We start from the raw sequence: 24,507 nt of genomic DNA on the forward strand, positions 1-24,507 counted from the left end.
ACATGTAAACTATATATGGATCATCTTCTTTAAAAATAAGCCAGATTTATGCCAATACACACTAACTCAAAGATGTGTCAAACATACAGAGCGGCCCCAACAACACATTTTTATCTGCTAAGAATAAAAATTTGCTGATTTTTTGGGGGGGATGAAATAAACTGCTGTTCTAAATGTGTCCAGTGGATGTCGCAATAACAATTCTTAGGAAGCCCTGCTGAAGAGTGACTTTGAAGGGGGCGGAGCTATGTGTTGTGTATAGTAGAGGCAACACTTTCGTGTTTGGACGCCACGTATTCACGCTGCTGATTAGTGATAGGAAACAAAACTTGGATTGTTAGGTTCATGCCTTGATTGTAAAATATGTGACATTTATTTATGGCCAGATAAATACTTTTGATTGTCTGAACCAGGGGTCGGGAACCTTTTTGACTGAAAGAACCAAGAAGCCAAATATTTTAGAATGTATTTACTTAAGAGCCATATAATATTTTTTAACACTTAACACAACTGCATTTTTAAGTAAGACCAACATTTTTAGAGTATAATAGGTCTCTTATTCTTTGTAATAACATTGTTATTCTGAAGCTAAATGTGGAAGGGGCGTGGCCTGTGGGCCTGCAGCGAAGTGGGGTTTTGCCAGGATCGGCCTTGAAATCAGCGACAGGTGTGTAGATGGCCCACCTGGGCCTTGTTGTCTAATCACCTGTCGCTCTGTTATAAGCAGCAGCCAGGAGGAGAGACGGGGTTGGGGCTGGGGCTGGAGCCAGAGCGCGAGCGAGAACGAAAGAGAAAAAGACAATTGCTGGAAAGCAACTGAGAGACAATACTGTAACCCTGAAACAGGGTCTCATGTCGGTTCTTGGTGGTCTGAAGTACCCCCAGGAGGGCAAGCCCCACACTAACCAATAATAAATAAATAACTTCTTACCTTTAATGCAACTTCTTGAACAGGTGCGGTAGGAAACGGATGGATGGATTAAAAATGCATGAGAATATTTTATATTTTGAACGTTATTTTTAACACTCTGATTACAAGTGGAATTATTAATTACTTATCGTGTTAAGCAACGTCAGCTCAGATTTATCCGAGAGCCAGATGCAGTCATCAAAAGAGCCACATCTGGCTCGCGAGCCATAGGTTCCCTACCCCTGCTCTGAACATTTCCTGTTGTACTTATGACTGTGGGCACAGATGAATATGCTGAAGTAATACTTATCCTCTTCTCGCTTCAGGTGTGATTCATGCACTGAGTCCAAAATGACAAGTTTAGTTGTAGATTACAATATATCAGGGGTCGGCAACCCGCGGCTCTGGATCACTCTGTGGCGGCTCAGCTGCATACTTGCCGACCCCCACGATTTTTCCGGGAGGTTTCCGGATTTCAGTGCCTCTCCCAGAAATACCCCGGCGCTCACGGTCTCCGATTTTCACACGCACAACAATACTGAGGCCGTGCAGTGATGGCAATTATTTTAACGTCCTCTACATGATGTCATCGCGCCCGCTTTCACGCCATGGTGTCTGCCTGCCAGCCGGTCACATGTAAAATGCGACCCCGGCCAGCACACGTGCCTGACTGCAAGGCATACTTGGTCAGCAGCCACACTGATGGTTGTAATATAAACAACTTTAACACTCTTACTAATATGCGCCACACTGTGAACCCACACCAAACAAGAATGACAAACATTTCGGGAGAACATCCGCACTGTAACACAACATAAACACAACGGAACAAATACCAAGAATCCCATGCATCCCTAACTCTTCCGGGCTACATTATACACCCCGACCCCGCCCACCTCAACCGACGCACGGAGGGGAGGGGGAGGGTGTGTAAGGTAGCCTGGAAAAGTTAGGGATGCATGGGATTCTGGGTATTTGTTCTGTTGTGTTTATGTTGTGTTACGGTGCAGATGTTCTCCCGAAATATGTTTGTCATTCTTGTTTGGTGTGGGTACACAGTGTGGCGCATATTAGTAAGAGGGACAGCGTGGCGCAGTGGCAGAGTGGCCATGCGCTAACCGAGGGTCCTTGGTTCAATCCCCACCTAGTACCAACCTCGTCACGTCCGTTGTGTCCTGAGCAAGACACTTCACCCTTGCTCCTGATGGGTGCTTGTTAGTGCCTTGCATGGGACAGCGTGGCGCGGTGGGAGAGTGGCCGTGCGATACCCGAGGGTCTTTGGTTCAATCCCCACCTAGTACCAACCTCGTCACGTCCGTTGTGTCCTGTGCAAGACACTTCACCCTTGCTCCTGATGGGTGCTGGTTAGCGCCTTGCATGGCAGCTCCCGCCATCAGTGTGTGAATGTGTGTGTGAATGGGTGAATGTGGAAGTAGTGTCAAAGCGCTTTGAGTACCTTGAAGGTAGAAAAGCGCTATACAAGTACAACCCATTTATTATTATTTAAAGTTGTTTAAACGGGCACCCTCAGTGTGACCTGTATGGCTGTTGAACAAGTATGTCTTGCAGTCACTTGCGTGTATCTATAGAGGTCACATACAACATGTGACTGGGCTGGTTAATTGTTTGGTGTGGGTTCACAGTGTGGCGCATATTAGTAAGAGTGTTAAAGTTGTTTAAACGGGCACCCTCAGTGTGACCTGTATGGCTGTTGAACAAGTATGTCTTGCAGTCACTTGCGTGTATCTGCAGAGGTCACATACAACATGTGACTGGGCTGGTTAACTATTTGGTGTGGGTTCACAGTGTGGCGCATATTAGTAAGAGTGTTAAAGTGGTTTAAACGGGCACCCTCAGTGTGACCTGTATGGCTGTTGAACAAGTATGTCTTGCAGTCACTTGCGTGTATTTGCAGAGGTCACATACAACACGTGACTGGGCTGGTTGACTGTTTGGTGTGGGTTCACAGTGTGGCGCATATTAGTAAGAGTGTTAAAGTGGTTTAAACGGGCACCCTCAGTGTGACCTGTATGGCTGTTGAACAAGTATGTCTTGCAGTCACTCGCGTGTATTTGCAGAGGTCACATACAACACGTGACTGGGCTGGTTGACTGTTTGGTGTGGGTTCACAGTGTGGCGCATATTAGTAAGAGTGTTAAAGTGGTTTAAACGGGCACCCTCAGTGTGACCTGTATGGCTGTTGAACAAGTATGTCTTGCAGTCACCTGCGTGTATTTGCAGAGGTCACATACAACATGTGACTGGGCTGGTTGACTGTTAGCACAGATTGTAGAGGGTGTTAAAGGCTGTGCCATCATAGCACGTCCTTATTATTGTTGTTAGGTTGAAAATCATAAGAAATTCGCGAGAATGGTTGCTCTGAAATTCGGGAGTCTCCCGGAAAAATTGGGAGGGTTGGCAGGTGTGATACTGTCAAGCGACATTCATATAAAACTCGCGGGTGGCCCTAACATTAAATTCTCATATGAAGGTGCGGGCCTCGTGTCTGAGATCCCTGGTCCATACATATATAGCACAAAGCAAAAAAACTCTGTATGCAGTGTTATTTCATTTTAAATTTCAAATGAGTTTTGTGGCTCCCCATTGTTTTTTTTATTTTGTGAAACGGGTTAAAATGGCTCTTTGAGTGGTAAAGGTTGCCGACCCCTGCTATATATGTACATAATAAACTACATGGTAGTGCATGAGTTAAGGAAAATGAGTCAATGACATCCTGTAAATTGATTTTGATATATATTTTTTAATCTTCTGATGGATTAAAAAATGAACACCAAAAGCAACATTTTAAAACTCTGCCAGACTTAATTCCACCGAAGAAAATCACATCATTTATTTAGAAAGACAAATAAAGACAGAATACTATTAACCGCAACATGTAAGTGTAAAAAAACCCTCTTAATAACATTTTTAGTTGTCTTTATTTTTAGGCTACCATATCATAATTATACCAGTCTGGCCCTCTTGGGAATATATCCTTCATTTGGCCTTTGAGCTAAAATGTCTTTGACACCCCTGCTAAGTCATCCTATTGACATGGTACAGATTGTCTGGGGAATAGCTATGATAAGCAGCAGAGTCAACATTTAATGTGAATCGATGCATATGTGTGTGCAAAACAATTCAAATGCAGGGACTGGATCTGACAAATGATAATTAAGATGTTTGTAGAGTTGGATTCAAAGGTCAACGTTGGCAAAAAGAGGACAAGTCAAGGAACAAAAATAGTCTTGACATTTTTATGCAATTTTCTAATATTGTGTTGCCAGTCATGGATGTACCTGGATGATCACCATGGAGACAGTTGAGCAGCAGACCTCACCTGTCTCACCCTCCCCTATCTCTGGGCACAGGCCAGCTGGACTTCAGCGATGGTCTTTGGGGCATCCGAGGATAGAATTAGAGGCCCCCCCTTGTCCCGAATCAACACATCATCTTCGATCCTGATGCCCATGCCGCGGAAACTCTCCGGGACCTGCTCATTGTCCTCGCCAATGTACAATCCTGTGGTAACAGATACACAAAGTATCCTGAAACACGTACAGTGCAAAAGTTTCTGTAAATATTAAAATACAAATCACCATCAGTCAAATAGGCCTGATATACTCAGTTATGTTTGCTTAATATACATATATGTATACACACACATATATGTATATACATATATGTGTGTACATATATGTATATACATATACATACAAACTCTGTTTCCATATGAGTTGGGAAATTGTGTTAGATTTAAATATAAACGGAATACAATGATTTTTTTCAACCCATGTTCAGTTGCATATGCTACAAAAACAACATATTTGATGTTCAAACTGATAAAAAAAACATTTTTTTTTGCAAATAATCATTAACTTTAGAATTTGATGGCAGCAACACGTGACAAAGAAGTTGGGAAAGGTGGCAATAAATACTGATAAAGTTGAGGAATGCTCGTCAAACACTTATTTGGAACATCCCACAGGTGTGCAGGCTAATTGGGAACAGGTGGGTGCCAGGATTGGGTATAAAAACAGCTTCCCAAAAATGCTCAGTCTTTCACAAAGGATGGGGCGAGGTACACCCCTTTCTCCACAACTGCGTGAGGAAATAGTCAAACAGTTTAAGAACAATGTTTATCAAAGTGCAATTGCAAGAAATTTAGGGATTTCAACATCTACACTCCATAATATCATCAAAAGGTTCAGAGAATCTGGAGAAATCACCCCACGTAAGCGGCATGGCTGGAAACCAACATTGAATGACTGTAACCTTCGATCCGTCAGACGGCACTGTATCAAAAGCCGACATCTATCTCTAAAGGATATCACCACATGGGCTCAGAAACATTTCAGAAAACCACTGTCACTAAATAGAGTTTGTCTATTTATATATACACACACATATATACTTATATATACACACACATTGTATTTACATATATATATATATATATAGATGTATGTATATGTGTATATATATATATATATACACACACACACACACACACATCAATCAATCAATCAATGTTTATTTATATAGCCCTAAATCACAAATGTCTCAAAGGACTGTACAAACCATTACGACTACGAAATCCTCGGAAGAACCCACAAAAGGGCAAGGAAAACTCACACCCAGTGGGCAGGGAGAATTCACATCCAGTGGGACGCCAGTGACAATGCTGACTATGAGAAACCTTGGCGAGGACCTCAGATGTGGGCAACCCCCCCCCTACCCCCCTCTAGGGGACCGAAAGCAATGGATGTCGAGCGGGTCTAACATGATACTGTGAAAGTTCAATCCATAGTGGATCCAACACAGCCGTGAGAGTTCAGTTCAAAGCGGATCCATATACATACATATATATATGTATACACATACATATGTATATATATATATATATATATATATATATATATATATATATACTGTATATACACACACATACACTCATATATATATATATATATATACACAGTATATATAGACACACACACATATGTTAAATCACCACAAATAATTCCCGAGCGCGGCACCACTGCTGCCCACTGCTCCCCTCACCTCCCAGGGGGTGAACAAGGGGATGGGTCAAATGCAGAGGACACATTTCTCCACACCTTGTGTGACAATCATTGGTACTTTAACTTTAACATACACACATATATACTGTCAGAACATGCACGCACACACACATACATATGTACTGTAAAAACACACATGCATGCGTGCACACACACACATTTGTGATTAATAAAAACGAATATTGCGTTCCTGCAAGACGTGCGTATTGTTACACGGTCTGTGATCACGGTGAAACGTCCACCTTCGTTTCAAAACAAAACTGAGGTTAACTTGTTGGTGTTGCAGCGACAAACGTTCTTATCAAGAAGTTTAAAATACCATCTTAAAGTGCAACTTGTACTCGAGGACAATTCCGCTAGCATGAATGCTACATGGACAACAGGCAGAGGCAGAGTTTACTGCGTCAATGTTGTCAACAAAAGTACCGCTGATGATGTGGACATCCACCACATGTAAACCACTTAACATCAGTGAAGACCAAGTCCTGCAAGAAGATCTGTCGCACAATACCTTGAAGAGGCACAATTACAGCAAGTATAAACCAGCTGTACTACACTAACAAGAGCATCAAGTTGCAACTACCGACTGAATGTACATTTATTTTGTCCTACTGGAGAACATTAGGTCGCATTGTCCTGAAAAATAGATCAACGCTGTCATCTGAAAAAGTTAAATAAGCTTGTTCCTTTCAACAACTGTTTAAAGGAAGAATGAATGCAGATGGTGTACTGTGTCAAGTTGTTTATGGATGTGTTTACTACAGTAACTGTGCCTTGTTGGGAATATTATTGCAAAGACTTTGTGCACTTAATTGTCCACTTTGTGCATTTTGTCCACTAAAGACGCTGAGATCATTATCCATGCGTTTGTTACGTCTCGTCTCGATTACTGTAACGTATTATTTTCGGGTCTCCCCATGTCTAGCATTAAAAGATTACAGTTGGTAGAAAATGCGGCTGCTAGACTTTTGACAAGAACAAGAAAGTTTGATCATATTATACCTATACTGTATATACTTTTATATACATATATACATACATATATACCTATACTGTATATACCTTTATATACATATATACATACATATATAACTATACTGGCTCCCTTGCACTGGCTTCCTGTGCACTTAAGATGTGACTTTAAGGTTTTACTACTTACGTATAAAATACTACATGGTCTAGCTCCAGCCTATCTTGCCGATTGTATTGTACCATATGTCCCGGCAAGAAATCTGCGTTCAAAAGACTCCGGCTTATTAGTGATTCCTAGAGCCCAAAAAAAGTCTGCGGGCTATAGAGCGTTTTGCGTTCGGGCTCCAGTACTCTGGAATGCCCTCCCGGTAACAGTTCGAGATGCCACCTCAGTAGAAGCATTTAAGTCTCACCTTAAAACTCATCTGTATACTCTAGCCTTTAAATAGACCTCCGTTTTAGACCAGTTGATCTGCCGCTTCTTTTCTTTCTCCTATGTCCCCCCCCTCCCTTGTGGAGGGGGTCCGGTCCGATGACCATGGATGAAGTACTGGCTGTCCAGAGTCGAGACCCAGGATGGACCGCTCGTCGGGACCCAGGATGGACCGCTCGTCTGTGTATCGGTTGGGGACATCTCTACGCTGCTGATCCGCCTCCGCTTGAGATGGTTTCCTGTGGAAGGGACTCGCGCTGCTGTCTTTGATCCGCTTTGAACTGAACACTCGCAGCTGTGTTGGATCCACTATGGATTGAACTTTCACAGTATCATGTTAGACCCGCTCGACATCCATTACTTTCGGTCCCCTAGAGGGGGGTTGCCCACATCTGAGGTCCTCTCCAAGGTTTCTCATAGTCAGCATTGTCACTGGCGTCCCACTGGATGTGAATTCTCCCTGCCCACTGGGTGTGAGTTTTCCTTGCCCTTTTGTGGGTTCTTCCGAGGATGTTGTAGTCGTAATGATTTGTGCAGTCCTTTGAGACATTTGTGATTTGGGGCTATATAAATAAACATTGATTGATTGATTGACTTTATACTTTACTTATTGTCGCCAGGCGTTGAGCAAATAATGACTTGTAATTCAGGAAAACATTTAAGAAATGTCCTGTATGACATTCTGACTACCAAATTACATTTGTATCCAAATATTAAAGTATTTTCTTAAGCACATTTTATTTATACAAGCAAAGTACTATCTAAATAACCTGTGAATAATCATCATTAATCACAGGTCAAGAGTGTGATTAATCTGATTTGAAAAATTAATCACTGGACAGCCCTAATGTACACTTTTTTGTGTCTTCAAAGTGTGCATTCTTTTACTAACATAGTGACCTTTGTCAAAGCTGGAACCAATTATTCATGTTTCCACGGTTTCTTACGGGGAACTCTGCTTCACTATACCAACTTTACAATTTACGAACTATGTTCAACAACCAATTCGCAAATTGAGGTTCCACTGAACACATTTACCTGGTTCTATGGTGATGGTCATTCCAGACTGTAAAGGCTGCGAGCGGGACAGTTCAGGAGTGTCGTGGACATCCATGCCCAAATAATGTCCCACATGATGGGGGCAGTAATGCCTTGCAGCCTGGGGGGAGGAAAAGAAAGAGTGTGCAAAATATGCAATATAGCAGCCACAAACTGGAGATACATTTTAAATAAGGATAAAACTTCCAACATGCATTAAATAATAAATGAGCATCATACTGCAATTGATGACCAACAAGGGGAACATTATCCCAATTTCAAAAGGGTTAAAAACAATAAAAATCAGTTCCCAGTGGCTTGTTGTATTTTTTGAAGTTTTTTTCAAAATTTTACCGGTCTCGGAATATCCCTAAATAAAGCTTCAAAGTGCCTTATTTTCGCTCTCTGCGAAGACACTGGCCATTTCCCTGTGACGTCACACAGTGCTGCCAATGTAAACAAACAATGGGAATACCACAGCAAGATATAGCGACTTTAGCTCGGATTCAAACTCGGATTTCAGCGATTTAAGCGATTCAACAGATTACGCATGTATTGAAACAGATGGTTGGAGAATAAAAATATTGAAGAAGAAACTGAAGCTATTGAGCGAATAGCTATTGACGCTATTCATAGCCATAGCATGGCCGAATAGCTGCGTTAGCATCGCCGGTAAAATGTGCGGACCAAACGATCAGGACTTTCGCATCTTTTAATACTGGAGCAACTTAAATCCGTCGATTGGTAAGTGTTTTTTTCGCATTAAATGTAGGTGGAAGGAAACAATATAGTTGCAAATGCATCTACAGGTTATCCATACATCTCTGTTCCATGTCTGCTTTAGCACCGCCAGTAAATAGCATGGTAGCATCGATTAGCGTAGCATGTTAGCATCGATTAGCTGGCAGTCAACATCAACAAAACTCACCTTTGTGATTTAGTTGACTATCATTGCAAATGCATCTGCAGGTTATCCATACATCTCTGTGTCATGTCTGTCTTAGCATCGCCGGTAAAATGTGGAGACACTCCAGCACATTCAATGGGGGTCTGGCGGCAGACACTTTGGCATCTTCGGGCCAGTGGTGCAACTTGAATCCCTCCCTGTTAGTGTTGTTACACCCTCCGACAACACACCGACGAGGCATGATGTCTCCAAGGTTCCAAAAAATTGTAAAAAAAACGGAAAATAACAGAGCTGAGACCCGGTGTTTGTAATGTGTTGAAAATGAAAATGGTGGGTGTATTACCTCGGCGACGTCACATTCTGACGTCATCGCCTCCAGCGCGATAAACAGAAAGGCGTTTAATTCGCCAAAATTCACCCATTTAGAGTTCGGAAATCGGTTAAAAAAATAGATGGTCTTTTTTCTGCACCATCAAGGTATATATTGACACTTACATAGGTCTGCTGATAATGTTCCCCTTTAAGGACCACAGATGGCCCCTGTGCCGCACTTTAGGCACACCTGCTGTAGAAGCTAACTCTTTATGTCCGCTATAGTCTTAGCACTGTACTATACGTGTTCATCCCATGTCACATATGGGACGTGAGTCACATGGTTGTCTTACGTCAGCAACAGAGGGTTTTTCTTGTGTGATAAACGAGGAAGTCCTTTAGCTGCCGCCTTGTTTTATCGTATATTACTGCCTTCGCATGTCAATGTTTTTTTGTGTGTTCACAATAAATCAACACAAAATCCGTACTTTGGAGGAATGTTCACGGACTCTAGTATCTGGCTTGCGAGCAGAGGTGGGTAGAGTAGCCAGAAATTGTACTCAAGTAAGAGTACTGTTACTTTAGAGATTTATTACTCAAGTAAAAGTAAGGAGTAGTCACCCAAATATTTACTTGAGTAAAAGTAAAAAGTATGTTGTGAAAAAACTACTCAAGTACTGAGTAACTGATGAGTAACCTGATTACGGCAACAAATAATGCACAAAAACATAAAAATAGCAACGAGCAAATTTAGAGCCAGGAATATCTCTTAAGCAACTAAAACAATAATATATACTGTATTAAATAATACTACATTAAAATAAAATTAAAAAAATGGCACATTGAGCCACAATAACTTAACAGCACCATAGCCTCAGTAGGCATTCATTGATTTGATTGATTGATTAAAACTTATATTAGTAGATTGCACAGTACAGTACATATTCCGTACAATTGACCACTAAATGGTAACACCCCAATAAGTTTTTCATTGTTTATCAATTACTTAGTAAACGACCAAGTCGAGGTGATCTACCTCATATATACACACACACATATCATACATACACACACAAATGATTTATAAACACACATATCATATACATATATATATATATATATACAGTATATAATTTATATTTATTTATTTTGCCGTTTTCGTTCACATGTTGAAGGTGTTTTAATGAATATACATGCATGTTTAACATCTAGATTCCTATATTTCATGAAGACAAGACTATAAGTCGGTGTATTACCTGATTCTGATGACTTGCATTGATTGGAATCAGACGTCCACGTTTTCAAATGGAGGAGAAAAAAAGTTCCTCTTTTCTGTCTAATACCACATGAAAGTCGTTGGTTTTTGGCATCTTATCTGTCCAGCTTCCATATTCGTTTTTATACACTTTACAAGAAATACATTGGCGGCAAACTCCGTAGCTTGCTAGCTTGTTTGCGCTGGCTTTCGGAGACTCTTATTTTGTTAGCGCAGGCGCGATGGAGTGGCGCTTTTATTGTGAAGACAGGAACTGTGCGATCAGTCTTTAGGCTTTTGACGGGAAGTACGGTTGAAATAAAAAGTGTATTTTTTCATCTACACTTTTGATTGATTGATTGAAACTTTTATTAGTAGATTGCACAGTACAGTACATATTCCCTACAATTGACCACTAAATGGTAACACCCCAATAAGTTTGTCAACATGTTTAAGTCGGGTCATGTGACCGCCTGGTTCTGTTTGATTGGTCCAACGTCACCAGTGACTGCATGTGATTGGTGAAACGCAGGCATGTGTAGATTCTACTTTGAAGCTCTGTCATTAACCAAAACAAACATTAATAGATCGATAAAAAAAAGTAGCGAGTAGCGAGCTTAATGTAGATAAATGGAACGGAGTAAAAGTAGCGTTTCTTCTCTATAAATATACTCAAGCAAAAGTAAAAGTATGTTGCATAAAAACTACTCGTAGAAGTACAATTTATCCCAAAAGTTACTCCAGTAAATGTAACGGAGTAAATGTAGCGCGTTACTACCCACCTCTGCTTGCGAGCGATGATGGTCGTGGTTGAGGGACGAGTTATTTTATGTTGGATGTTGGAAAATGTCTGATTTTTTGCAGCAGTCAGCATTAATACATTGTTGCATTTTTGAGCACGTCATGAAAGATGCGAGACGAGCGAGTGAAATGTTCGCCCGTGCTCTGGTGGTGTGGCCGCAATGTCGAGAGCCGCGGGATGTGAGGCTGAAGAGAGGGGAGGCGTGTTCAAAGGGGTTGAAATACATGCCTGTTGATCAGTCTCTGGTGGAGGTGTCACAGATGTCATATCAATAATTTTTTTCCCCAAAACATTTCACGATCGGCCGATAAAGAGTCCCAAAGATTGACTTGTGTATGGGTTGGCGACCCCTGACTTTGGAGCATTAAAAATAAGCAGAGTCAATGAAACATCTTGAATAAATGGGTACAGTAGATAAGAAGTTATGTATCAGGAAAGCAACACATTTAGCTGAACTGCACCAATTTTGTGGTCAAAAATTCAAGCAGAAGCTTGTGGATGGCTATCAAAAGCGTCTTATTGCAGTGAAACTTGCCAAGGAAGATGTAAGCAAATATTAACATTGCTGTATGTTACTGTACTATTGACCCAGCAGATTGGCTCGCTTTTTCAGTGGACCCATAATAAATTCATAAAAGAAGCAAACTTCATGAATGTTTTTTGTGACCAACAAGTATGTGCTCCAATCACTATATCACAAAAAAATAAGAGTTGTGAAATGTTTGGAAACTCAAGACAGCCATGACTTTATGTTCCTTACACGTGTCTGTACACTTTTGACCACCACTCTATACGCCAGGGGGCCGTGGCAGCATTGCAGCATAATGCGCTTACCCCCTTCTTATGGAAAATGTCCAATATTTCAGAAGTAAGGAATGTTTTTCTGAATTTTAATACTATCGAAAAATGTTGACGCTACCACTCACTGTTAAAGGGGAACATTATCACAATTTCAAAAAGGTTAAAAACAATAAAATCAGTTCCCAGTGGCTTGTTGTATTTTTTGAAGTTTTTTTCAAAATTTTACCGGTCCCGGAATATCCCTGAATAAAGTTTTAAAGTGCCTTATTTTCGGTATCTTCGAAACCACTATCCACTTCCCTGTGACGTCATACAGGGCTGCCAATACAAACAACATGGCGGTTACCACAGCAAGATATAGCGACATTAGCCCGGATTCAGACTCGGATTTTAGCGGTTTAAGCGATTCAACAGATTACGCATGTATTGAAACAGCTGGTCGGTGTATGGAGAAAGATAGAGAAAACGAAATTGAAGAAGAAACTGAAGCTATTCGCTCAATAGCTTCAGTTTCTTCTTCAATTGACGCTTTTCGGCCATAGCGTGGGTGTACCTAATGAAGTGGCCCATAGCATGGCTGCCTTATTAGCATCGCCGGTAAAATGTGCGGACCAAACGATCAGGACTTTCGCATCTTGTGACACTGGAGCAACTTAAATCCGTCGATTGGTAAGTGTTTGTTTCGCATTAAACGTGGGTATCTAGTTTCAAATGTACATACAGCTAGCGTAAATAGCATGTTAGCATCGATTAGCATAGCATGTTAGCATCGATTAGCTGGCAGTCATGCCGTGACCAAATATGTCTGATTAGCACATAAGTCAACAACATCAACAAAACTCACCTTTGTGATTTCGTTGACTTAATGGTTGCAAATGCATCTGCAGGTTATCCATACATCTCTGTGCCATGTCTGTCTTAGCATCGCCGGTCAAATGTGGAGACACTCTGGTACATTCAATGGGGTCTGGCGGCAGATTTCTTGCCAGTGGTGCAACTTGAATCCCTCCCTGTTAGTGTTGTTACACCCTCCGACAACACACCGACGAGGCATGATGTCTCCAAGGTTCCAAAAAATAGTCGAAAAAACGGAAAATAACAGATCTGAGACCCGGTGTTTGTAATGTGAAAATGAATATGGCGGGTGTGTTACCTCCGCGACGTCACGTTCTGACGTCATCGCTAAAAGACCGATAACCAGAAAGGCGTTTCATTTGCCAAAATTCACCCATTTAGAGTTCGGAAATCGGTTAAAAAAATACATGGTCTTTTTTCTGCAACATCAAGGTATATATTGACGCTTGCATAGGTTTGGTGATAATGTTCCCCTTTAATGGTTTTGCATTTTAGAGGATCTTATTGCCACTCCATCACGCCTAAATGGTCTCCATGTGACACAGGCGTGCCAGCTTTAAGTGTTTCATTACCTTCAGCGCGTCGGCATCACTGCTCCCGGCCTTGACGATGCCGAGCCGCCTGAGCTGTCTGGCCAGCAGGGCCAGCATGGTGCTGTAGATGTGGTCCAGACTGACACCTGGGGAGCACAGGGACAAACAGGAGAGCTGGACCTCCAGAACGGCTTCATAAAGTTCTGCCTGGGCAGCGCTAAATCTGGCAGGATGAAGGGGGAAAAGTATTTAAAAGTCGTCAACGATGATATGTAACACATTTGTTACGACTTGGGATGATGAACTCACTGCCCGTTTACCGGCCACGTTCGGGTGACATCGCTGACGTAACCAAAATATTCACAACCGCCATCCAGGAGCACCATTTCACCGTCCTGAGGGAGGAGAGAGACCCTTCATGCTACTCAGGCCTTTGAGACGTGTACCTTAACTTCCAAACTAATTTTTTCCTGCGCTTTGACCTCTGCGGCTTATAAAAATGGTGCCGCCAATTTATGGATTTTTCTTAATTGAGAGCCTTAATGCAAAAAGTAAAAAAAACAACAAAGAAACATATACACCAGTGGTCACCAACGCGGTGCCCGCGGGCACCAGGTCGCCCGTAAGGACCAGATGAGTCGCTCGCTGGCCTGTTCTAAAAATAGCCAAAATAGCAGCACTTACCAGTGAGCTGCCTATATTTTTTTTATTGTATTTATTTACTAGCAAGCTGGTCTTGCTTTGCTCGAAATTTTTTTATTCTAAGAGAGACAAAACTCAAATAGAATTTGAAAATCCAAGAAAATATTTTAAAGACTTGGTCTTCAGTTGTTTAAATAAATTCATTTATTTTTTTACTTTGCTTCTTATTACTTTCAGAAAGACAATTTTAGAGAAAAAGTACAACATTAAAAATGATATTAGGATTTTTAAACACATATAACTTTTTACCTTTTAATTTCCTTCCTCTTCTTTCCTGACAATTTAAATCAATGTTCAAGTAAATGTATTTTTTTTATTGTAGAGAATAATAAATAAATTTTATTTTAATTCTCCATTTTAGCTTGTTTTTTCGGCGAAGAATATTTGCAAAATATTTCTTCAAACTTATTGTGATTAAAATTCAAAAAAATATTCTGGCAAATCCAGAAAATCTGTAGAATCCAATTTAAAACTAATTTCAAAGTCTTTTTAATTTCTTTTAAAAATTTTGTTCTGGAAAATCTACAAGAAATAATGATTTGTGTTTGTTAGAAATATAGCTTGGTTCAATTTGTTATATATTCTAACAAAGTGCAGATTGGATTTTAACCTATAATCCAGTCTTTAAAAATATATATTTATTTTGAGAAATCATTAAGATGATCAGTGTTCCCACAAAGATAAATATCATTAATTATTAATAATAACATAGAGTTAAAAGTAAATTGAGCAAATTGACTATTTCTGGCAATGTATTTAAGTGTGTATCAAACTGGTGGCCCTTCGCATTAATCAGTACCCAAGAAGTAGCTCTTGGTTTCAAAAAGGTTGGTGACCCCTGATATACACTGATAATTTTTTTTTTACTATTGCGCCATCTTTTGGACAAGTTTGCTTACTGCAGGTGATGCAGCGCTCTTCTGTTTAGAGTTTTGAACCGGAAGTACAAGTGCGGTTCAGTCTTCCAGCTGTCCATAGCGTTTTTACTGGTATGGATTCTTCATTCATTACTCCAAACAAGGTTTGTAAGTTTTACAATATAACTAAAACAATTATTTCTTACTAAACTGTCCTGTGTGATGTCTGTAGGAGTGTTTTCTTGCATGTAATGTAATCAAGCTAGTATGCTAACACTTTTACAAGTGTCTGTGTTAGTATTATTAACTCACGACAGCATTATTTTTGTATTAGTCTGTGTTAGTATTATTAACTTACGACAGCATTATTTTTGTATTATTTCAGTTTCACAAATTCCTCAGTAAATTCCCCAAAACGTCAGTATGGAGTTATTGAGTCCATTTAGCTGATTGGAGAGCTAGCTTGCGCAGTTGTTGGGTCCATGACCATGACTTCTGTTTTGTTTGATGAGCCGTTTTACTGCCGTATTACAGACACTGTTTGTAAACAACTTAGGTATGTAAATAAACATTTACTAAATATTTCTGTGTAAATAACTAATTTCACCACGTGTATATCTGAGACTTACAGTCAAGTGCGACTAATATATGGAACAATATTTTTCTTCTGAAATGTAGTGGGTGTGGCTTGAATAGAGGTGCGCTCATATTAACCTACAGTAATTACTGTAGGTTACAGACTTAAAAACTGTTATTTCCACTCTTTTTGCCTGGTAGCCATTGATCTACATCCCGCTCTTACCTTAATCATCTGGTTGTTGTTGATGTAGTGCAGCGTGTTGGCACGATTCCCTCCAGCTACCACCGGTGGATATGCCAGGAAATTAGCACCATGGAGTCGGTTCTCAAAATCAAACTGCAATTAAATGTAAAAAATATGCAGTTTATGTTTGTTTGTGTGGCTGCTGTAATAAAGGGCCCTAAAAAGGAGAATAATGCACACTGTTGAAGTAATTGCAATTTATATATAATATAGAACGGCGACTCAGGTACTGTACAATATCATGTGAAATAAACAATAATAATAATGGCTGTTTTTTCTCTCCAGCTGCAAGCACTTCCCACATTGAAAAACTTTTGCGCTACTTAAAGGGGAACTGCACTTTTTGGGGGGAAATTTTGCCTATCATTCAAAATCACTATGTAAGACAGGAACACATATGTTTTTGTTTTTTATGCATTCTTACTTGTAAATAAATAAAAGTGCGCTTACAGCGGAGCCAAAGGGAGGTCCTCTATTCCAGTGGTCCCCAACTACCGGGCCGCAGAAGAATTAAAAAAAAAAAAAAAACTTTTTTTTTTTTTTAAATATATATACATGTTTTTAATAAATCAACATAAAAAACACAATCTACACTTACAATTAGTGCACCAACCCAAAAAACCTCCCTTTTTCATGACAAAAAAATATTATAAAGCGTTGACCGGTCCGCAGCTACAAAAACGTTGGGAACCACTGCTCTATTCCACCCATAAAAAACATCCAAAAAGCACCAACAATACTCTATTTACATTTGGTGATTTGAATATTAACTAGTATTAGTGATATTGTTATTATAAATATTAACATGTATTGTTAATATTTTTATTTTAAATATGAACAAGGTTTAGTCACATTTTTATTATAAATATTAACATATATTAGTCATATTGTTATTAAATAAATATTTACAAGTATTAGTCATATTGTTATTATAAATATTAACAAGTATTAGTGATTTTGTTATTATAAATATTAACATGTATTGTTAATATTTTTATTTTAAATATGAACAAGATTTGGTCAAATTTTTATTATAAATATTAACATATATTAGTCATATTGTTATTAAATAAATATTTACAAGTATTAGTCATATTGTTATTATAAATATGAACAAGTATTAGTGATATTGTTATTATAAATACTAACTTGTATTAGTCATATTGTTATTATAAATATTAACTCATATTAGTAATATTGTTATTATAAATATTAACAGGTATTAGTCATATTGTTACTATATAAATATTTACAAGTATTAGTCATATTGTTATTACAAATATTAACAAGTATTAGTGATATTGTTATTATAAATATTAACAAGTATTAGTGATATTATAAATATTAACAAGTATTAGTCATATTGTTATTATAAATATTAACAAATATTAGTCATATTGTTATTATAAATATTAACAGGTATTAGTCATATTGTTACTATATAAATATTTACAAGTATTAGTCATATTGTTATTATAAATATTAACAGGTATTAGTCATATTGTTACTATATAAATATTTACAAGTATTAGTCATATTGTTATTATAAATATTAACAAGTATTAGTGATATTATTATAAATATTAACTCGCATTAGTCATATTATTATAAATATTAACAAGTATTAGTAATATTGTTATTATAAATATTAACAAGTATTAGTGATATTATAAATATTAACAAGTATTAGTGATATTATAAATATTAACAAGTATTAGTCATATAGTTATTATAAACATTAACAAATATTAGTCATATAATAATAAATATTAGCAAGTATTAGTCATATTATAAATATTAACATGCATTGGTGATATTGTTATTATATAAATATTAACCAGTATTAGTCATAATGTTATTATAAATATAAAAAGTATTAGAGATATTATTATATATAAATATTAACAAGTATTTGTCATATTGTTATTATAAATATTAACAAGTATTAGTGATATTTTTATTACAAACGCTTACACAGACAAACTATTTATAGCCAATGTCGACATCATCGACATCAGCTGCTTCCTTGTTTCCTTGCTAGTCAAACTTAAATGTATAAGATAAATCGTGCCTCTCACGTAGGACGAGGATGTATTCCGACAAGTTTGTACACTTTGACAGCCAAATTAGACCCTGAAATGAAATTAGAGAACGGCACAAAAAGACGCTTGATTCCACCCCCCTTTTTTCACAAGGAATATTAAGTCGTTCTTCATCTAAAAGGGAATATATGAACATCCTCGCAGTCTGCATCATTATGACAGCAGACATTATACAGTAAGTGATGTTTTTTGTGTTTATTGGCTCTCTTGAAGTCTGCAATGAGTAATAATCAGATAAAAATAAGCGAATGTCGTGAAGTATTCTTAAAATAATCTAAATACGTAAATATTAAATACTATACATTTTATTACATTACATATACACTTACATCATGTATATAAAACTTTAATGGAGGTCTTTGAATATATTTATTAGGGGCTGTATAGGCAGAATGTGGCTCTATTGTAAGTTGACTTTTGACAGCATTGATTTAATATTTAAAAATGCATTAAAAAAGATGTGTGTTCTTGTCTTACATAAGGATTGTGAATGATGGGCAAGATTCCAAAAAAAGTGCTGTTACGCTTTAACTGGCTAACTGTATTATTGCAACTTTTTTTTAAAATCTAAATAGCTTCAATGTGTGACACTGTTATCTTCTAGGTTCTAGACGTACCTTAGCGTAGAGCAAAGATTCATCCACATCTCCCAGAGACACAGCCATTGTCCTCCTGAAAGCCTGGAAGGCAAGTTTGTTTGGAGTGAGATATCATTCAAAATGGTATGTCTTAAAGGGCAACTGCACTTTTTTAAAAATGTTGCCTATCGTTCACATCATTATGAAAGACTTTTTTTGTATATTTTTTTTTAGTATTTTAAAGATGATAGAAAACGCTTGGAAGATGCAGCTAAAGTTAGTCATTGTTGCAGCCTTCAAAGTCTCTTAAACAACTTCAAAACCCTCCTACATAACAATATAATAATGTCTTATATACTAACTGCAAAAAAAATAAAAAAATAAAAAATAAATATATATATGTATATATATATATATTATGTAGTAACACACACCTTCATAACAATATGTACTATGTACAATATACACACTGCAAGTATATATATAATGTGGTAACAGACACCTTCATAACAATATGTAATATGTTCAATATTTACTGTATTTCGTAATTTAAATCATTGCCGAGGCTGATTTCCTCCGCGCATTTATTTCTGTTTCCATATCAACGCAACAAAAATTTGTTTTACTTCCGGAAAGAAAACGTGAGTGTCTTCTAATCATGGCAGACTTGACAAATGAGGATTCACAACTTTAGTTTTTTGAAGCTGAATATACGGAGGATGAACTACTACTTCTAGAAGCCAGCCTGAAGGAAGAGTGAGACGTTGGGATAGGTCGCTGTGACACCAATCCGCAAAATGTGGAAGTTGAAGCCAAGCTATTTCAACATAAATGGAGTGCTTACCCAAATAAACCTGAAAAAGTGTCCCCTGCCAGCTGGATCAAAGAGACAACTGTCCATGGACTGAGTCACACTTTATATTGCTCATGATACATACAACACATCATGTGTGTAATTACAACTACACTGCATACACTGTCTAGCTGTGGACAAACAAAACATGACATAATACTTTACAGATAGTGTAATATGATTGTTCATGTTTTTCCACTCAGTACAGATTGGTTTGCTATCACAGTTGTGTATTACAAACTCACACGTTTCGTGCTGATGGAGAAGATAGCTTATCTCTTTCAATAGTTAGCTTTTACGGCTAATACCTTGGTACGTCAATCTGTTAGTACGCTACAAAAATAGTTCCTCGGTGTTCACTCTTACAATAACAATTTTGCTACAGTTTGTTATTTTACAGGTTACACAACATAATTGAAATATTGTTTTTAAATGCATTTAGAGGTGGAATTGATTGCTCCTATTAGCTGCATTGCTAGCCACCTAGAATGAGACAATTTTCACATTTTAGAATGCAAAAAAAATCAAAAACCTTTTGTCTTCTTGTCTTTCAGGATTGTGAACCATAGGCAACATTCCCAAAAAAGTGCAGTTCCCCTTTTAAGACTCACTTGTGCTGTGATGCGACCTGCCGCCTGCATGAGGGCCACCTCTGATGAGCTTTTAAGGGCCCTGAGTGAATGAATGAGGGGTCTCAGGGGGCGTGGCCTCTGCCCCGCCTCGAGAAGGGGACTGACGTGGGCCTGGTGGAGGCCAGGGTGGGACGGACTGGAACTATCGTACCACAGCGTGGAGCCTGACGGAAGAGGAGAGGGAAAGCTGCTTCAATTGTTTACAGTGTAACTCACACCTGCTCTTGTAATCTTGTTGGTTTTAGCTACAAAGCGCCTCCTCCAGGTTGGAAGTGTAACTACTGCCCTTTTGGTACGGCCAAAACACGCTATTAAAGTTGTAAACTTGGGCTAACTGCGTTGTTAAACTACACTAAACAATGACGTGAGCAGGCTAAACTAGCAATATTATCGAAAAATTGTATGTATACATTTTATATATATATATATATATATATATGTCTTGATTGGATTATCCAGAGAATAGTGCTCGATACCGTGGTAGAGCGCAATATGTAGGTGTGGGAAAAATCACAAGACTACTTCATCTCTACAGATCTGTTTCATGAGGGGTTCCCTCAATCATCAGGAGAGGAAAATCTCCTGATGATTGAGGGAACCCCTCATGAAACAGATCTGTAGAGATGAAGTAGTCTTGTGATTTTTTCCCACACCTACATATATATATATATATATATATATATATACACACACACATATATAAATATATAAACACACACTATATATATATACATATATATATACATATATATATGTATATATATATATACACATATATAAATATATAAACACACTATATATAGATATACATATATATATACACACAATTATATATATATATACACACTATATATAGATATACATATATATATACACACAATTATATATATATATACACATATACATACACATATATATACATACATTATATATATTTACACATTATATACTAATATATGTATATATATATATATATATATATAAATTATATACTATGTATATATATATATATATATATATTTATATATTAGGGATGCACCGAAATTGAAATTTGTGGCCGAAGCCGAATAAAACTTAAACGCTTGGCCGAAGGTCGAATACCGAATAATGAATGCAGTTTTTCACAATTTTTTTTTATATTGCATAAATAGCCTAGAATAAATATTTACACGTTTTTCAAATAAAGTAATTTTTTATTGAATATTGACATTTTTTAAATATTCCAATAGTCCTTGCTTTTCAAAAAAAGCACAGTTTTTCATTTATATTAGGCCTTCAAACAAAACATGCATTCCAAAAAAAATAAATAAAGTGCATTAAAGTGGATAAACCCACAACAAATGAATTATTGTCCTTTTGGCAAAAGTCTGCTTAGCCACAGTAGATATGCTAATAATGTAAACAGAAGGCTCAAGTAAATCTAAATTAAGTGTGTGCATGTAACCTCATACACTTATACAGGTAGCCTACACAACAGGCTAATAATGTAAACAGAGGCCCCACTAAATCTCAATAAGTGTGTGCTTGTAACCTCATACACTTATACAGGTACACAACATATCCCAACGTCACCGCACGTTGGTTGATTGCGTCATTGCGTCAAAAAATTGCGTCACACGCCACTATTCGGCCTTGTTTTTAACTCATTCCACCGAAGGCCGAATGTGGCTTTTTTTGCCATATTCGGCCGAATATATTCGGTTACCGATTAATCGGTGCATCCCTAATATATATATACACATACACACACATATATACGTACACATATATAAATATACACGTCTAAATATATACAAATACATGTATATATACACATACATACATACACATACATATAAACATATACATACATACATACTTGTATGTGTAGTATAATGGGTATATAATTAATATAATTGGACCATAAGACTATGTGAAAGTTCGATTTAGGGCTGGGCGATACATCAATATACAAGATATATCGCGGGTTTGTCTCTGTGCGATATAGAAAATGACTATATGGTGATATTTAAGTATACCTTCTCACGCAGTTGCTTTTAGCTGCGGGCATTACACTACAGCAGGGGTCACAACCTTTTTGAAACCAAGAGCTACTTCTTGGGTACTGATTAATGCGAAGGGCAACCAGTTTGATACACACTTAAATAAATCGCCAGAAATAGCCAATTTGCTCAATTTACCTTTAATATATAAATCTATATATATATATAAAAAAAAATGGGTATTTCTGTCTGTCATTCCGTCGTACATTTTAATTCCTTTTACGGAAGGTTTTTTTGTAGAGAATAAATGATGAAAAAAACACTTAATTGAACCGTTAAAAGAGGAGAAAACACGAAAAAAATGAAAATAAAATTTAGAAACATTGTTTATCTTCAATTTCGACTCTTTAAAATTCAAAATTCTACCGAAAAAAATAAATACAAAAACTAGCTAATTTGAATCTTTTTGAAAAAAAAAATTAAAAAAAGAATTTATGGAACATCATTAGTAATTTTTCCTGATTAAGAATAATTTTAGAATTTTGATGACATGTTTTAAATAGGTTAAAATCCAATCTGCACTTTGTTAGAATATATAACAAATTGGACCAAGCTATATTTCTAACAAAGACAAATCATTATTTCTTCTAGATCTTCCATTGATCCATTTTCTACCGCTTATTCCCTTCTGGGGTTGTGGGGGGCGCTGGCGCCTATCTCAGCTACAATTGGGCGGAAGGCGTCATACACCCTGGACAAGTCGCCACCTCATCGCAGGGCCAACACAGATAGACAGACAACATTCACACACTAGGGACCATTTAGTGTTGCCAATCAACCTATCCCCAGGTGCATGTCTTTGGAGGTGGGAGGGGCCTATCCCCAGGTGCATGTCTTTGGAGGTGGGAGGAAGCCGGAGTACCCGGAGCAGAACAAAAATTTCAAAATAAATTCAAAAGAATTTGAAATAAGGTTTAAATTTGATTATACAGATTTTCTAGATATCCCAGAATATATTTTTTTTAATTTTAATCAAAAATTTGAAGAAATATTTCCCAAATATTCTTTGTCAAAAAAACAGAAACTAAAATGAAGAATTAAATTAAAATGTATTTATTATACTTTACAATCAAAAAAAAAATACTTGAACATTGATTTAAATTGTCAGGAAAGAAGAGGAAGAAATTTAAAAGGTAAAAAGGTATACGTGTTTAAAAATCCTAAAATCATTTTTAAGGTTGCATTTTTTCTCTAAAATTGTCTTTCCGAAAGTTATAAAAAGGAAAGTAAAAAAATAAATGAATTTATTTAAATAAGTGAAGACCAAGTCTTAAAAACATTTTCTTGGATTTTCAAATTCTGTTTGAATTTTCTCTCTCTTAGAATTAAAAATGTCGAGCAAAGCGAGACCAGCTTGCTAGTAAATAAATACAATTTACAAAATAAAGGCAGCTCACTGGTAAGTGCTGCTATTTGAGCTATTTTTAGAACAGGCCAGCGGGCGACTCATCTGGTCCTTACGGGCGACCCCTGATCTACAGGCTCTTCTTCACTCTTTCTTGTCTCTCCTTCACACAGAGACTTAAAACAAGCGCACCTTTTTACATACGTTGCGTTGTATGCCCTCCCCGAGCAGAGAGGTAGCAGCATGGGTAACATTAGCTGTAATGCAAGCGGAGTGGTGCGAGTGGTGATACGAGAGAAAGGAGGTGCCAATCTGGTAACGAATGAAGGAAGAATGAATTCCTATGAAAAATAGCAGGTCGTCCATCGTCCGGCGGTGGATCGGGAAGATGTCGAAGAAGTATGCAGCAAAAGCATTGCTACAAAAAGTAGCGACACTGCTAATTTGTAGCATCATTTGAAAAGTCACCCGCTAGAGAATGAAGAGTGGTTAATGCGCATGTCAACATCTCCGTTCAGTGCCACACCCACAAAATGCAGAGGCAACCATTTCCAGATCAACACCGGATGAAATAAATAGTCGACAACAGAAGGAGATAACGTCCGCAGTAACCTAACACATAGCGAAGGAGGTAAACCATTCGATTTCCTATTAGGCAGCTCATTTTTATT

At 37.6% G+C, this 24,507-nt stretch overlaps 1 protein-coding gene across 1 annotated transcript in view; it reads right to left on the reverse strand.

Moving 5' to 3' along the window:
- Positions 1 to 3,830: 3,830 nt before the first annotated feature.
- Positions 3,831 to 24,507, reverse strand: part of xpnpep3 (X-prolyl aminopeptidase 3, mitochondrial) — a 42,263-nt gene continuing 21,586 nt past the window's right edge. Inside the window, exons 6-12 of the mRNA XM_061884515.1 lie at positions 20,429 to 20,613; positions 19,004 to 19,066; positions 16,264 to 16,377; positions 14,212 to 14,297; positions 13,942 to 14,125; positions 8,438 to 8,558; positions 3,831 to 4,432 (exon numbers count right to left, since the gene is read on the reverse strand). Coding sequence (XP_061740499.1) covers positions 4,266 to 4,432; positions 8,438 to 8,558; positions 13,942 to 14,125; positions 14,212 to 14,297; positions 16,264 to 16,377; positions 19,004 to 19,066; positions 20,429 to 20,613 — 920 coding nt within the window. The 3' untranslated portion in view covers positions 3,831 to 4,265. The remainder of the gene's footprint in view (positions 4,433 to 8,437; positions 8,559 to 13,941; positions 14,126 to 14,211; positions 14,298 to 16,263; positions 16,378 to 19,003; positions 19,067 to 20,428; positions 20,614 to 24,507) is intronic.

The sequence above is a fragment of the Nerophis ophidion genome, linkage group LG23, assembly GCF_033978795.1.
Source record: "Nerophis ophidion isolate RoL-2023_Sa linkage group LG23, RoL_Noph_v1.0, whole genome shotgun sequence".
Lineage (NCBI taxonomy): Eukaryota > Metazoa > Chordata > Actinopteri > Syngnathiformes > Syngnathidae > Nerophis > Nerophis ophidion.